The 16220-nt window shown below is 39.5% G+C and overlaps 2 protein-coding genes and 1 pseudogene across 3 annotated transcripts in view; all 3 read right to left on the bottom strand.

Moving 5' to 3' along the window:
* Positions 1 to 1970: 1970 nt before the first annotated feature.
* Positions 1971 to 4242, bottom strand: LOC125205767 (hydroxyacylglutathione hydrolase cytoplasmic). Of its 2 annotated transcripts, none has more exons than XM_048104872.1 (7): positions 4110 to 4242; positions 3924 to 4046; positions 3609 to 3815; positions 3397 to 3475; positions 2993 to 3106; positions 2298 to 2474; positions 1971 to 2185 (listed from the first exon to the last, which is right to left on the bottom strand). In XM_048104872.1, exons 1-7 carry the CDS (start codon positions 4154 to 4156, stop codon positions 2111 to 2113), a joined length of 822 nt encoding a protein of 273 aa, XP_047960829.1. In that variant the 5' UTR covers positions 4157 to 4242; the 3' UTR covers positions 1971 to 2110. The 2 variants fall into 2 exon arrangements, with proteins under 2 accessions (XP_047960829.1, XP_047960830.1); XM_048104873.1 differs by having other exon boundaries at positions 3654 to 3815; positions 4110 to 4171.
* A 419-nt stretch (positions 4243 to 4661) lies between these two features.
* LOC125206343 lies at positions 4662 to 6750 on the bottom strand (annotated as a pseudogene).
* The window catches only part of LOC125206342 (ABC transporter B family member 21-like), an 11347-nt gene continuing 1868 nt past the window's right edge, over positions 6742 to 16220 (bottom strand). The window contains exons 7-16 of the mRNA XM_048105609.1: positions 11200 to 11398; positions 11030 to 11084; positions 10782 to 10957; positions 10435 to 10656; positions 10107 to 10345; positions 9510 to 10035; positions 9151 to 9424; positions 7914 to 9055; positions 7566 to 7829; positions 6742 to 7493 (exon numbers count right to left, since the gene is read on the bottom strand). Coding sequence (XP_047961566.1) covers positions 6852 to 7493; positions 7566 to 7829; positions 7914 to 9055; positions 9151 to 9424; positions 9510 to 10035; positions 10107 to 10345; positions 10435 to 10656; positions 10782 to 10957; positions 11030 to 11084; positions 11200 to 11398 — 3739 coding nt within the window. The 3' untranslated portion in view covers positions 6742 to 6851. The remainder of the gene's footprint in view (positions 7494 to 7565; positions 7830 to 7913; positions 9056 to 9150; positions 9425 to 9509; positions 10036 to 10106; positions 10346 to 10434; positions 10657 to 10781; positions 10958 to 11029; positions 11085 to 11199; positions 11399 to 16220) is intronic.

Below are 16220 nucleotides of genomic sequence, written 5' to 3'. Positions count from 1 at the left end.
TTGATTTTTAATGAAATTAGGAAAGTAATGAGAATCCTAAAAATGTGGAAAGTTGGGCAAAATAATAGGGTTCTGATTCCCCAGCCTAACCTAGGTATTCTTTTTCCAAATATGAGGATTTTAAATGATACGACGCAAAAAATTTCTTTCTTTTATTCTATTTACTCACGGTTCTTTTCTATTCTCCACACCTTCACTTTTGATACGCAGTCGTGCAATTTTTGTCCAAATTCTTCAATAACAAGTAAGATTTTTGCATCTTATCAAGAAATTTATGAGTTACTCCCTCCGTCCATGAATAAGAGTCCCGTTTTTCCATTTTGATCCGTCCACGAATAAGAGTCCCGGTTCATAATTACTATAAATGGTAAAGAGACCACACATTCCACTAACTCATTCCACTCACCTATCATTTAAAATTAATATATACAAGTGGGACCTCTATTCCACTAACTTTCTTCCATCCACTTTTCTAAATATTTCTTAAAACCCGTGCCATTTAGAAATGAGACTCTTAATCGTGGACGGAGGGAGTATGTTCTAGGTTTCTGCAATTTTTTTTTTCTGAGTCGCATGCATATGACGGCTTCTGTTGTGTGTTTTGATATATGCACATATTTTGTATGTATATAAAATGCGTTCTGTTCATTTACATTTTTTTCATAATTAGTGTATGCCTTTACCAGAATATACAAACTATACTAATTGATTTCATACATCTACATGTATCAATAATTATTAAGAAAAAACGACTGTGCATGGTCCATGAAATCTTCTCACTAAGTACATAGCTTTTGATGTCACAATATTTCAATTCCTATTATTGTTTGTGAGTATGTGCAAGTTCACTGTGGTAGTTCAGAATTTATTAGATGCATGTAATGAGAATTATAATTTTATATTTATAAAATATATTTAAATAATTATTTAATTAGTATTATTAATATTAGAAACATGATATATATTTTTTGATTAATTGTTGTATTTTTTAGTTTAACATTTAAAATTAATATAGAATTCAAAATCTTGACATTTTCCAAACACAGAAAAGTAAAGTTGGCAGGAATCATACGTGATTCTTAGGAATCACTTTCCTAGGAATCATTTTCCATGTCAACTTTCTTTTCCTTTAATTTCCTAACAACCAAACATGACCTAAAGTCAAACCCAAACACTATCAATTACTCCCTTCGTCCCACATAATTTTATTCAGTATTCCATTTTGGATCGTCCCACATAATTTTACTCATTTCACTTTTACCATTTTTGGTAGTAAACCCCATATTCCACTAACTCATTATAAAATTAATACTTTAAAAGTAGGACCCACATCCCACCAACTATTTCAACCCACTTTCCATTATATTTCTTAAAACTCGTGCCGGGTCAAAGTGTGTAAAATTATGTGGGACGGAGGGAGTAATTAAATCCTGAATTTGAACACAAACTCGACCTGCTACATTTAAATCCATATATGACACGAATCCGTTTGTGACATGATTTTATTCGCATTGACGTGATATAACAACACCAAAAAAATAACAATGCAAACCCGACAACATAATGACATAATAATAATATCGACACGACAATCACACAAAGCGATTAAAACATGGTAGTGGAGATTGCGTCAGTGACCGCAAGAAAGTGAACGAAGGTAAAATATGAAAATGCGAGAAAATGATAATCTAATTTTAACTATAGCAAATAATCTCAATCTAATTTTGTAGGTATTCGAGTAGTGTCGCAAATTGGCAGTCTTACTCACCAGTGACCAAACTTGTGCAACTATGACGCAAATATGTTGAATAAATTTTTAGAAGAACATGTGCATCAATGCGAGGCTGCCATTTTTGTCGGTGGTTGTGCTATTTTGGTCTAGTTATAAGTTAAAAGAGAATTCTAATTTTAAGGCATGAAAAAGAAAAGTGAAACCTTGGGCTTACAAGTATATACACAAACAAGTAAGCTAAGGCAAAGTGTAAAATGGATCAATTATTGATAGTCTTTCAAGCTTAATATAAAAAAGTACTGGTAATTGTTTTGAAAAATCCAAGAAGAAACCAGGATAAAAAAACACCGAACTTATTAACATGAGCCTTACACATCTTCATCCTCTCCACTCATCTTTAAGCTGTCGAATCTTCCGCAGTGCTTCAACAGCTGACTTGCACCCAACTTTCTCCTGCACATCATAACATACACTCAAACATTTTAGCTTATACAAGAGATAGACATGGCTATGGTATCCAAGGATGGAGTGCTTCTAAACAAATCACAGGTAGCACAGTCTATACCTGAATCTCCGGTAGATCAACACGCATGAATGGATTGGTCTCGAATTCTTCCTCGATGGTTGAGGGTACAGTTGGAAGACCTGTCTTTCTCTTCTGCTCAGCCCATGCTAATTTCTGTGATATGCTTGCATTATCTGGCTCCACAGTCGAGGCAAACTGCAAGTTCTTCTTTGTATACTACACAAACATGTTTAATTTAACTTCGTAATGTGTGCTCAATGAAAACTGCAAATTAGCCACTGCAGAATAACTCCCCAGAACTATTTTTCAGATGAACTTATCGATATCAAATTTATGAAACTGCAACTTTGTAACATCTCAAGTCTTAACTTCATTTAGTCTATTTCTTCATGCTTACAAATAAATCTACCACACAATAATACCATACGGGTAAGAAAGCAGTGTGTACCCTTGGTATTTTGTGAAGCAAAGGATAGTCTCTAGGTATAAGAAATTTCAGAACCGGTAAAAGTAAATGATTATCAAAACATCTAACTTACTACCTAGAAGGCCTAATTAAAACATGACTTCTCTTGCAAGGGATATTGATATTAACCATGAGAAGGCATTACAAATCCTAGCATTTGAATGTTGGAAAAACCACACGACAGAAAAAATATTGTGCACATAAACAATTACTCACTCCTGAGAGAAGAATAGTGAAGAAAAACCAACACAGTACAAATTTATATTACCTCATGACCACAATATACTCGAGTTGGCTTCGGCAAAGAACCAAGGGTAGTACACAATGACTGATACATCTGCTCAGCTGTGCCTTCAAAAAACTTTCCACAGCCAGCAATGAACTGCAAATTCATAACATGCAGGTTTCAATATATCATCAGATCAAAATAAACATGAAATTTAATTGTATCACTATGCACTGCTTATCACCAAGAGCATGAGTATGAGCTCCATAGTCACAGTGCTTTTAACCTGGAGAATCCAGTTTTCTATTGATAAAAATGCCTCCAAACAGTTTACTAGGTCATCCATCAACTTGACAAGCTACTTAGATTTGCTTCTTGTAAGTTGTTCACAAAAATGTCTATATTATTAAAGCAACTCTACAAAAGTAAAAATGATTTTGGCTCACCAAGGTATCGCCAGTAAAAACAGCAGGGTCGTCTCCTTCTTTGCCAGTCACATAGTAACTTATATGACCCTTGGTGTGGCTGAAATCAGAACAAAACGACTTATTCATTGTTGTGGCAGAGATAATGTAGTGATTGTGCAATTAATCAAGGATCGAAAACTCATACAGGAAGCAGGCAACGTGGAGTAGTGATTAAGGAAAAAAGCAAGTACTACTGGTATAAGGGTAATCCAACAAATAGAAGCAGCCAATAATACCATGGTGTATGGAGAGACAATATATTGATGTGAGCCCCAAGAGATAACTTATCACCGTTTTCAAGTTTGTTAGTGCATGCCTGCACATTATCAAGGGAACCCCCAAAAATTTTTATATCAGGCACCAACTGCTTCATCTTCTCATTGCCACCAGCATGATCCCTACACACCAACAAATTCCAATAACATCAAATTGAGCTGAAAGGCTATTAAATTAGAGAAGGAAGAATTTTAGAAATTGATAAAAGTGAAAAGAGATTAGAGAGAGACCAGTGATGATGGGTGGTGAGGACAAGCTTGAGGTCAACACCGTTTTCCTGAGCTACTCGTAGAATCTTGTGAGGCTCCACTGGGTCTACCACCGCTGCTTCTTTCGTCGCCTCATCGATAATCCTGCAAACCCAATTCCAATTAGGTTCTCAAACAATGAATTCTCAAGAGTTGGGATTTGATTACATGTAAGAGTAGTTATCTTCCAAGCATGGGATGTGAAGGATCTGCATATTGCAATTCCAAAGATTCTCTCTTCGCGGTCCTACTGCTAATTCACCTCTTTTCAATATTTCTAGTACTCCTCAATAACTTTTTGTCATTATTTTGAGTAATATTTTTATTCATTAATTCACGGGCATTCCGTCGATTTTTTTATTTTTTTTTATAGCTTTGTAGGAATATTATTAGAAACAGAAAATAATTGAACAACAAATTATTGAAGCGAAATTTATGAAATTAAGATAAAATAATTATAATTGAAGTGAAATTTATAAAATTATGATAAAATAATTATACTAGTAAATTTATTACTGTTTGATAAATGCAAGTAGTGACAAAAAGGGTAAAAATTAGGTATGTAGTAATCTAAATTAATGTCTACACTAAATTGAGTCAACTTAGTAGTAATAAAAAACCAACAAAGCATGAAGGCAATCAAAGTCCCGTAAGAATTGTATAGCAGCTGCCTAAAATTGATTATACGATTTGAGCTGCATTGTGTACAAGTATCCTATGTTAAAAAAAAAAAAGAAAATAAATCAAAATTGAGCATCCATAAAAAAGGGATGATGAAAATAGGGTGTAGAAGAGAAACAAGGCCATCTTAGCTAGGCTCGGGGGCAACACTTTCAAGCTTCGCATCCACTCACAGAAGCTAGGATCATCAAAGTGAACAAAACTACTCTTTAGCTTCGTTCTCTCGTCTGCGCTCAGCGTTCGAAGCTGAGGAAATCTTGCTTCCTGCAATCACCACCACTCACACCCCATCATTATATCACACTTTTTTCACCAGCCTTACTTCAACATACAACAAGAAGTTGAAATTGCAAGCAAACCTGTTCGTATGGAGGATCTTTGCGTGCTGGTATCAAGCGAGACACAAAATATCGAGCCTGTGAGCTCCCCTCCTGTATCAGACAACCATATCCCAGGCTAAATATGGAATTCCATGACAATAACCACTTGTGTTTTCATATTTAACATAAACCTGCTCTCTTACCTTAAATGCAAGAATCCTAGGAGCTGGAAAACGCAGCTCAGTTAGCTCTTCAGCCAATGTCCTACAAGCAGCCAATGCTGCTGCACTCTTTCTTTCCTGTGCAGCAAGCTCAGCACCCTGAAAAAATAACAATAAGAACAGATATTCTTGGATTTGGATGTGAACAATTTAAGGCTCTTTTGTTTTAGACGTCACCTGAGATCGGTAGTTAGGATGAATTCAATTTTTGGCGTTGCTCATCATCCCTCTGGAATTCTGATCTCATTGCTTACTAAAACTTTTGCTTCTTACCCCCCCACAACAGCCAAAACAGCAAAAACACCACATTTACACCATCATAATGCAGATGGAAACAGCATGGATGGTGATGTTCAGAAATAGTTTAGTTAGTATAGGTGTTTTTTTTAGCTCAGAAAAAAAAAGTAAAAGAAGTATTCCATCCTTCAGCAGTATATGCATATCAAAAGAAGTGCCAGAAACAATTTAAACTTCAAAACAAGACAGATTAAGCAATTAGAGAATAAATGCAAGGAAAGAGAATCCAATACTTGAGCAAGTAATGAATTCCAGGAAAGCACCCTAACATGGTGTTGCTTAACAGCTTAAGAGATGCCAAATTCTTGAATGGAAAATGCAACAACATGGTCACTATTTAGAAGTAATTTGATATGCCCATTGGCTAGGTCTTGTGCTTGATAAGCAGTTGAATACCGAATTGCAAACTGAAAGTGCACAAAATTGCTCTTGATATCTGCACGATTCTCCATTGACACGGCAAAACTTTGGGTTTCTTCAACACTCAGCATCTGAATAGCGACAGCAGTGTCATTCTTAAAAGATTCATGGCTATCCACACGGGCCTCCTCACCAGGTCCAACCACTTGACTGACAAAGATACTGTCAGAACACCTGATTTCCAATAAACCATGAGAACCTGCAGCCCTTGAAGACACTCTCTGCAGATTCACACCAAATGCTTCCCCAAAATCATCATGAAGAATCAAAACGCCTCCAGAAGATTTTGTAAGAGGCTGCAGTAGAGGAACCCGTACAGGACATGTCCCAGGACATGTCACAACCTAGATTGTCCATCCATTTTAATTCTGATTTCTGTAAGTGCAAATAGTTTGGATGATTAAGAGAATGAGGTACGGAACCAGGGCCATAAGTACATGGTCCACCAGCACACACAATTATCCGGCTATTTCCACCAGGCCTTTTAACAGCCCCTTTTGACATTTCAGCAGATGGCCCCTGAATTATTGCCAAGGCAACCTCCACTTCAGCACCCAGGCAACGGTCTCTCTGAACTTCAGGTAGATTCAGTTTATGGTATCAATGACAACAGTATTGCATGCGCTACAGAAATAGAAGCATGGATAGTTGACAAATATATCCCAGTTCCATAGATCAATGTCCTTAAGGCGTCCTCACTTGGTGATTTGTCACCAGGAATTACATCAGCAGATGCTACGACTCTTGAGAGAAATTATAAACTGAAATCATGCGGCCATACAGCACAATTCCAGGTTTAGTTGTAGGGGGCAAGGAGTCCAGAAAAGCATTCAAAGAGATCTGTAAATGTTGCACATGTTGTTCGTCTAATCAAATGGAGTACATTATCTTTATAAAAGTTCTATTTTGTTTTGATTTAACTAATTAAATCTTGGTTTCATGCATTACATATTGCATAAACTCAGTAAAAATTAGGATGTCGCATGAAGCGCAACTAATGATGCGTAAAATCCATGTTTGATGTTAATTAAACTCTGATGCTTCCCTTTCTCCACAATCACTCCATTGTTTACAACCGCTATCAAATCGGCCGTCTTGATCGTGGACAGCCGATGCGCCACAATCACCGTCGTCCGGTTCACCATCACCTGATCAAGCGCGTCCTGCACCACTCTCTCTGACTCTGCGTCTAGCGCGCTCGTCGCCTCATCCAGCAGCAGAATCTTCGGGCTCTTCACGATGGCCCGCGCAATCGCCACACGCTGCTTCTGCCCCCCCGACAGCTGCACCCCGCGCTCCCCCACAACCGTGTCGTACCCCTGTTGCAGCCCGCTTATGAATTTGTGCGCATTCGCCTGCTCCGCTGCCGCGATGATTTCTGCCTCCGTCGCCTCCCCTTCCTTCCCGTAGGCTATGTTGGCGCGGATCGTGTCGTTGAAGAGCACCGGCTCTTGGTTCACCAGCCCCATCTGCTGCCTCAGCCATTTCAGCTGGAATTTTTGGATCTCGACGCCGTCTAGGGTTATGCGCCCTGAATCTGGATCGTAGAATCTCTGTAACAGTGATATCACCGTTGATTTGCCGCTCCCGCTCTCTCCAACCAGAGCTACTGTCTGCAAATTGAGTATTGATAATCAACAATTCCGTCAATTAAATCTACTTTTACCTAATCGTAATGTATATACCTTTTGGCCATGAATCGTTAAGGAGAGGTCTCTGAAGATCTGCACATCGGGTCGGGTCGGATACTTGAAGCTCACATGTTTGAGCTCGATCTCTCCCTTTACACTCTCTAATTTGATGCCGGATTCATCACTGGGGTCGATCTTCGATTCCCTGTCGAGAATGGTGAATATTGACGCTGCTGCAACCTTGGCTTTGTTTGAATCCGGTGCAAAAGAGCTGGATAGAGAGATTGCTTGTGCCATCATGGCTAGAGCGAAGAAAACCTGCAACGTTTAATTAGTTAGGATTAGGGTTAGAGAAGAGAATTGAATGAATGAATGAATGAATGATTGGTTGGTCGTGGTTACCTGATTTACTTCAAAGAAAGTGACTTTGCCATCATCAATGAGTCGAGCTCCAGCATAGAAGCTGGTAGCATAAATCAGAAAGGGGAGGGCAAAGGCTATCCCAAAACCTACTCCACAAACCAATCCCTGCTTAATCCCAATGCTCATAGGCCCTTCACATTTCTTCCTATACATGTCCATTACCTTCTCCTCCGCACAAAAGGAAGCAACCGTCCTTATACTCCCCACTGCGTCATTCGCCACCTGGCTCGCCTCCTCGTACATCGCCTTAGCAGCTGCGCTATACCTTTTCATGAACTTGAGCAGTACATATCCATTCGCTCCAAACAAAGGCATCATCGCCATGATGATCAGAGACAACTGCCAGCTACCTTCAAAGGCAATGGCTAACCCAGCAACCAATGATGACAAATCTTGAATTATCTGCCCAAGCGCGTCGCCGACCAGACCTCTAACAGTGGCAGCATCAGCAGACAGCCTTGCTCGGATGATCCCACTTGAGTGCTCTCCCTTGTCGAACCACCCCACCTCCATATTCACCACCTTCTCGAAGCACATCAGTCTGATCCTCCTAATCAGCTTGTTCCCCGCCAAGCCAAAGAGATACGTCCTCGCTGGATATGCGATCAGAGACACCACCCCGTGCACCATGAGTATGATGGCCCAAAACTTTGCGTCTTTGCGCAGCTCACTTGGGGACTCGCAGAAGGTTATGATCACGTTATTTAGTAGTAGGCCGAAGATTGGCAAAATAGAGCCATTTATTATGGCAAAGACGGCTCCTGCTATGAGCATTGGTGTTTCTGGCTTGTTGAGATTGGCAAGGCGGAAGAGAGGGACCTTAGGATGCATTTCAGATGATTCGTGATCTGATTTCTCTAGTGCAGATTCAGAGACGTTTAGTGTTGTTGCAGGTAGGCCAATTGTGAATGGCAATGAGTGGTGACGGCTGCTAGATGAGCCCCGACTCATGGAACGTGTGAGTGACATCCTTCGACTTGACTGCGATCTCTCCAAATCCACACTTGTTTCTGATCTTTCTTTGCCTTTGACATGCTCTGATGTGTCTCTGTTTACTTCCTGCAGGCGTATGAGCTGAGAATACGCACCTTCAGGATCTTCCAATAGTTCAGAATGTGTCCCTGCAGTTACAATCAAATTAGTCTTCTCTTGCAAAGGAAATGTCTTGTTTACCGTACAAGTTGAGATAAAAGAGTAAAGAGAGAGATAGTAGTACCTTTTTCAACCACCTTGCCTTGGTGAATGACAACGATCATATTGGCATTCCTAATTGTGCTCAACCGATGTGCAACAATTACAGTTGTTCTGTTCACCATTATTCGGTCTAATGCCTCCTGCACTACTCTTTCTGATTCTGCATCTAGTGCACTTGTAGCCTCATCCAACAGTAGAATCCTTGGATCCTTCAAGATCGCTCTAGCTATGGCTACTCGTTGTTTCTGTCCACCCGAAAGCTGAGTTCCGTGTTCACCTACCATGGTATCAAGTCCCTGCAGAAAACAAAGTCATCTTGTATTAGTATTAGTTTGTTCAAAATGAATTAGGGAAAGAAAAGAAAGAGGTCATGGTTGTTGCCTGGGGCAATTTATCAATGAATTTAGCAGCATTGGCTTGTTCTGCTGCTGCCCTGATTTCCTCAATTGTTGCACCATCCTTACCATATGCAATATTATCTTTAATACTAGCTGTGAAAAGCACAGGCTCTTGACTCACAAGCCCTATTTTGGACCTAATCCATTTAAGCTGGAATTGCTTCAGATTGATGCCATCAATCAAAACTTCACCATGTTGAGGGTCATAAAACCTCTCTATCAAACTTATCACAGTTGATTTCCCACTTCCACTTTGCCCAACCAGAGCCACTGTCAGACCACTCGAAATCGACAGATTTAAGCCTCTGAATATCTGCTCATTAGGCCTAGCCGGATAGCTGAAATGCACGTCTCTAAACTCTATATTCCCACGGATGTCTTCTGGCATCTCCCCACTTGTGTCGTATGCATCTATCTCGGGCTTCCTCTTTATCGTCTCAAACATCTTGTACGCTGCTGCTCGCCCTGCAGCAAATGCCGACATGCAAGGATATGCTTGTCCAAAAGACCTACACAACATACAACATCAATATATAATATAAACTGCAGCAACAGCAACATCAATAGTATATGTACTTACGTTGAACCAGTAACCATGGCGATGATCACGATGATCACGTCACCACCAGCATATCTCTTCTCCAAGACCATCTTGCTTCCAAACCAGGTAACCAGAGCATAACTGCATAATACAATGAACATGACTGATCCGATCCACAGCCCACTCGCCAGCCCTTCGTGCACCCCTGATTTGTAGGCTTTGATGAGGGACTTATCGTAGTCAGCCACAGCTTGCTTCTCCCCAGTAAACGACGCAACCTGAACAGAATCATAGACGCATATGTCAACGTGTATTTTGTCTAAAAATGTACTATATGGAAGCAAAAGATTGTTAACAAGGATGAGACCGTTCTGATTGAGCCAATCGTCTGTTCAACTATAGCTGCGCACTTAGCATACACTTCTTGGCCATGAGATGCCATCTTCGACAGGAGTAGCGACATGACACCTCCTGATATCACCATTAGAGGAATGGATGATAGCATGACGAGCGTAACAAGCCATCCTCTGATAAACGCGATCACGAAACCTCCCAACAATGCTGATACTAGCTGAATGAACCTGCCAACCTGCAGGAGGATGCATATACAACATGTAATCTTTTCTCTCCAGAAATCATAGGAAAAAGACGCTGTTCAAGAATTCTTGTTTGGGCAGTTCATAGAAGCATAGAGATGTGAGAGAAAGTAGGTACCTTCTCACCCATGACGTCTTGAATAAGCTGAGTGTCACCAGACAATCTTCCAACCACTTCTCCTGTATTACTTTGCTTATCAAAGAAAGCAACATCTTGCCTCAAAATTGATGACAAATATAGACTCCTAATTCTTGCAGCCTGCCTTTCTCCAGTGATCATCCAACAAGCCACCTCTATAGATCATTCAAAGTTAAGTATGTTAGAGTTCAACAATATGATTAAGATGGCTACAGGGTAAAACTTACGAAGAAATGCTGCCACGCCACATCCCATAGCCAAATACACAAACTTTAGTGACACCTAAGGATTGAAATGCAACATGAAAATGTGAGATACAAGTGATGATCGAAAGCACAAAATCATGAAGCTACCATAAACAAGTAGGTAGAGAATGAATATGATGAGATGTAGATACTTTTGAGATAATGGAAACAACACCGTTGTTCTGGATTTGGCTGAAAGAATCGAGGAGTTCCCCGAAAAGGAATGCCGTTAGAGACGTACACACTCCATTCCCAACGGCACCCACTGAACCAACTATCATCAACACTTGATCCACAGGATCAGCAAAGGCGAAGAGCCGGTAAAACGGCACAGTGCTGCCTACCTCTTCCCTTTCCATTTCAATCACTGATAACTAACTTTTTTATTTCAACTAAAAACACACACAAGTATATATAGTGTGTGTAGAGAGAGGGTGGTGCTAGCTGCAAGACTTGTTGATGAGCATGGCAGTATTCAGCTGATGCAGGTACAGGTCCATTGAATATCAAGACTTGCAGAAATTTGATTGATTCTCATCATGAACATTAATTAAGTTTTGATATCCTACATTCTATTCAGGTGCTTGATTGTACATAGTCAACATATATCTAATTCCGCTTTTACAATTGGTGGCTGGTTTTGTTGCAATAAATCAAAGCTATATAATTAGGATTGAGATAAATGATTTGCGGACGCAGAAATGAATACGAGTAGGGGCTAAATATTCAAAATTTTATTTGAAATTAAATTTTCAAATAATTTAGATTATGAATAGAGGTTTTTATACTATAATATGTATAAATATGAACATATTTTGAAACTTTATAATAGAAATTTTAAAAAATTTAGATTCATTAGGGCTAAAGCCCTCCCTCCTTTATACGTAGTTCCGCCCAATGAAGTAATACTCCTATAACGGTAGGGTTCAGTTTCTCCAGCAGCAAAAAATGCAATCGAATAAAGTTCACGAGATACTTTTGTCCTTGAATTTAACTATGATGCGTTTCTAGAAGATCTAAAAAGAAAGAAAGAAAGAAAGCTTCATTATATAAATGCTATGGAAAATGATAATCAGCATTATTGCTGCATGTACATTTAATATTAATAATAATGTAATATATGATCAGATGACATAAACGAAAATACATGGATTGGTGTACAAACTAAAATATAATGGAATATTAGATATCCTTTCGTCCCACAAGAATATACACTATATTCTTTCTAATCTGTCCTGTAAGAATATTCACTTTCCAATTTTAAAAACTCTTTTCTCTTTAATGAAATGAGACGCATTTTCCATTGACAATATCTCTTTGTCTTGTACATTTATAATTTATTGAAATAGAGCACCGTTTATCTTGTGCATGCACTAATGCAGGATTGGAAAAAAATAAAATTATAAATTACTTACTACTTATTTATTATTTGATCGTGAATATTCATAATGAATTCGTTACTTTATTGAATGAGTTCGTGATTTTGAATTCATAAAAGCGAAATATTCCATTTATTTTAATCCATGGAATTTTTATAGCGAGTTTACCATGTTTCATATATGATTCATCATTACTTACACTCCGTGCTTCATTTTTTAAAATGTGTTTTAGTATGATTTTTCCCTTAAAAATACTCCCTATTAAATACACAAACAATATAGCCTAACTTTGATTTTACGGGGATTTGTTTTTTTGGCTATATCCATTTTAAAAAAAACTTCGTCGGGGGGAAAAGGGAGTCATAACATAAACAATATTTTTCTGTTTTTGTTAAAGAAAGTAGGCTAAGCTACGAATAGGAGGCCTAACATAATAAATAGTGCAGATTACTACATGTGTTTTCGCTTTCGGAATGAAATTAAACCTTATTTTCTCCATCTCTAAAATTCTAACTACCTCGATATATAGCACATAATATGCTTAGATATCAATGTTTAATTTATTGACGCAGTATATGTAGTTCGAAGGGGCTGGGATCCCCTGCTGTGGAGGGGTGCACAACATGGGATATTGTTCCTCACACCTCATTATTTTATAAACCTTTTGTTTTTGTTTGATGAATAAAATATTGGGGTATGAGGGAAAGCAGAGGTGTTTTGCACCCTTCATAGCCGGGGATCCCATTCCACCTCTCGAAGACTATGTCACAAGTTGTCTCAACTGTTGGAAGATATCGTAGAATATTCAAATTGATCCCTAATTGATCTCCTTCCATAGATAGAGTATAATCCCTGTAAAATAGGCAGATATTAGTTTTCCTTATGTGAATATTTCTAGACCTATAAATAGGTGAACTATTGTAACGTTTTTATTCATTCAAGAAAATACACAATTTCAATCCCCAAACTCTTTCTTCATGGCGTCAGAGTAGGTTTTAGGGCTCAGAAAAATTTCATCCTAGCCCTAACCATACCAAAACTCGGCCAAGAGGCTGAAATCAAACCCAGAAAATCCATCCCTATTCACAAAAAAAATGTCAGACACAGATGATGAAAAACCCACAACCGAACCCTCAAAATTGAGGTCAAGCAAGAACGTTACCGTGGCGTTCAAACTCAACGGGAAGAATTACCCGTTATGGTCACGACGTATGAAAGTCGCGATAGGAGGAAGGAGAGGATACTCCCACATAGTCGATGAGCCACCAGAAACCAAACAGCAAGGGATATAGAGATTGGGAGGAAACCGATCTCGTGGTTTTCTCGTGGATAATCGACAATATCGAACATGATATTATTGTCGATTTTGCTCACCACCAAACGTCCAAAGCTTTGTGGGACAACCTTCCAATCACGTTCGAAAGCAAGGCGGATTCATTCCATATCTACGACCTGGAAGACAAAGTGTTATATATTAGACAGGGGAACTTAGACCTTGAGACGTATTACCGTCGAATCCATGGATTATGGATTAATGTCGACAGAAGGCAAAAACAACCGGTGACATGCTGCGATAAGGGGATCAAACAGTTCAGAGATTTCACAAGCGAGAAGAGGCTTTACAAATTCCTCACTGGATTAAACCCGGAATATAATGCAATCCGGCGAGATATCCTCAAACTTGAGCCGTACCCCTCAGTCGAAGAGGCCTACGCATTGGTGAAGAAGGAGGCGACTCGATGCAATATCATGTCGCCGGCATCCTCTTCACCAATCGGAGATGCCACTGGCGTAGGGAGCGCCGATACATCATCGGGGGAGATCGGATATGGATTTGGAGCACAGAGAGATAGACCAACCAATCGAAATGGACCGCATCGTCCTCCACCTGCCGGAGCCGCCGCTCACCAAGCCGGAGGGAAGCCGGACAAGAGAAAATTGTGGTGTTCTCACTGCGGCAAGAACAAACACACGAAGGAAAGTTGTTTTCTCTGGGTAGGATACCCAGAATGGTGGGACGAAAGGCAGAGAGCTCGAGCCCAGGCGAAGTTCGCCGAGGTCGGTATAACCGAACAACAAAACCAGAGCTCGGTTCACAGCCGCGAAGGTGGAACCGGAGGGGGAAATCTACCTCACAACCCTCCGAATCAAGAAGCCGACACCGGGAGCGGCAGCGGCGGCGGAGTTGGCAGCGTGCGCGTCGGGAATTTCGTGGAAAAGGCCAGCGAGACAGAATCGCACAAATGGGGAGGAGGCGGCGGATATTTGGGAGGTAAAGGGTTTGACAATTTGTCAAACCCTAATCAAACTCGAAAATTTTGTTTTGCACCCCATATTATGCCTAAATTACATTTGAGACCCCATTCTGTGAACAGTTATGAGAAATACCATCCGAGAACTGTTAATTTCGAAATGACCCCAGATATTGACCAAATTAAGACCCATAATCGTTTTGCACCGTTATTGAATATTTCCGCTGCATTTAGTGTGCAAAATATTGATAGTGCTAGAAAAAAGAGTTGGATTTTTTACTGCGGAGCCACTGATACCATGACTCCGGAACGATCTGATTTTATTAATTTTGGTGAAATTACTAAAACCTATATCCGAACTGCAAATGGAGAGTTAATTACAGTGGAAGGGTCTGGAACCATAGAAATATCTCCAAATCTCCGATTATCGAACAGTTTATTTGTTCCTAGCTTATCTCAACGATTGATGTCTGTGAGTCATGTAACAAGGGAGCTGAATTGTACACTGCTAATGTACCCAAGTTTTTGCATATTACAGGATATTCGGACAAGGAGGATCGTTGGGCGTGGCACTGAGAACCAAGGACTCTACTATGTGGACGGGGTAGCTCACCATGGGAGTGCAATGCTGGCTCACGGATCCACAAAAGAAGAGGCTTGGCTGTGGCACAGAAGACTAGGACACCCTTCCCATGGTTATTTTAAACTTTTATTTCCCGATTTTTTGTTGCCTAGAGATTTTTCGTGTGAGACATGTGTTTTGGCCAAGAGCCACAGACAATCGTTTAAACCTTCTAATACCCGTATGCAATCTATATTTGATTTGATTCATGCTGATGTGTGGGGTCCTGCACCTGTTATTGGGGGGAATGGTTTTAGATATTTTGTGACCTTTATTGATGACTGCACACGAATGACTTGGATATATTTCTTGAAACATAAATCTGAGGTAGTTGAAAAATTTATCCTGTTTTTTCAAATGATCCAAACCCAATTTCACACTACCATCAAAGTCCTTCGGTCAGACAATGGGAGGGAATTTGTTAATAGTACCATGTCAGATTTTTTTAAGGAGAAAGACCTAATTCACCAAACCTCATGTGCCTATACACCCGAACAAAATAGGGTGGCAGAGAGAAAAAACCGTACCATCCTAGAAGTAACTCGTGCTCTCATGATTGATTCCAATGTCCCTGTTAGAGTTTGTATACTAGAAATCACGTTTCGAGTGATTGAATACTGTAAAACTCTTATTTTATTTTCCAAGGAATAAAATAGATTATGTTTGTCATAATGTTGTTATGTTTTACATTTAATGGATGTTAATGCATGTTTAAATGTATAAGTTAACTTAACAAAGTCTAAGTCTTTGTTTTAGTAGACCGGTTGTGGGCGTCGTCCACTTTAAGATAACATGGTCAGTTCTAAACAAAGAAAAAGATGAATTTCACAACCTAGATGGAATTTGACTATCCATCTAGAAAGGTTGCAATGTCAGTCCGCATATTTCTAAGCCTTACTGAAATAAGATGACATTGGTGT

Source organism: Salvia hispanica, chromosome 2 (genome assembly GCF_023119035.1).
Source record: "Salvia hispanica cultivar TCC Black 2014 chromosome 2, UniMelb_Shisp_WGS_1.0, whole genome shotgun sequence".
NCBI lineage: Eukaryota > Viridiplantae > Streptophyta > Magnoliopsida > Lamiales > Lamiaceae > Salvia > Salvia hispanica.
The sequence above is the reverse complement of the archived record's forward strand: the minus strand, read 5'-3'. Positions and strand labels throughout refer to the sequence as shown.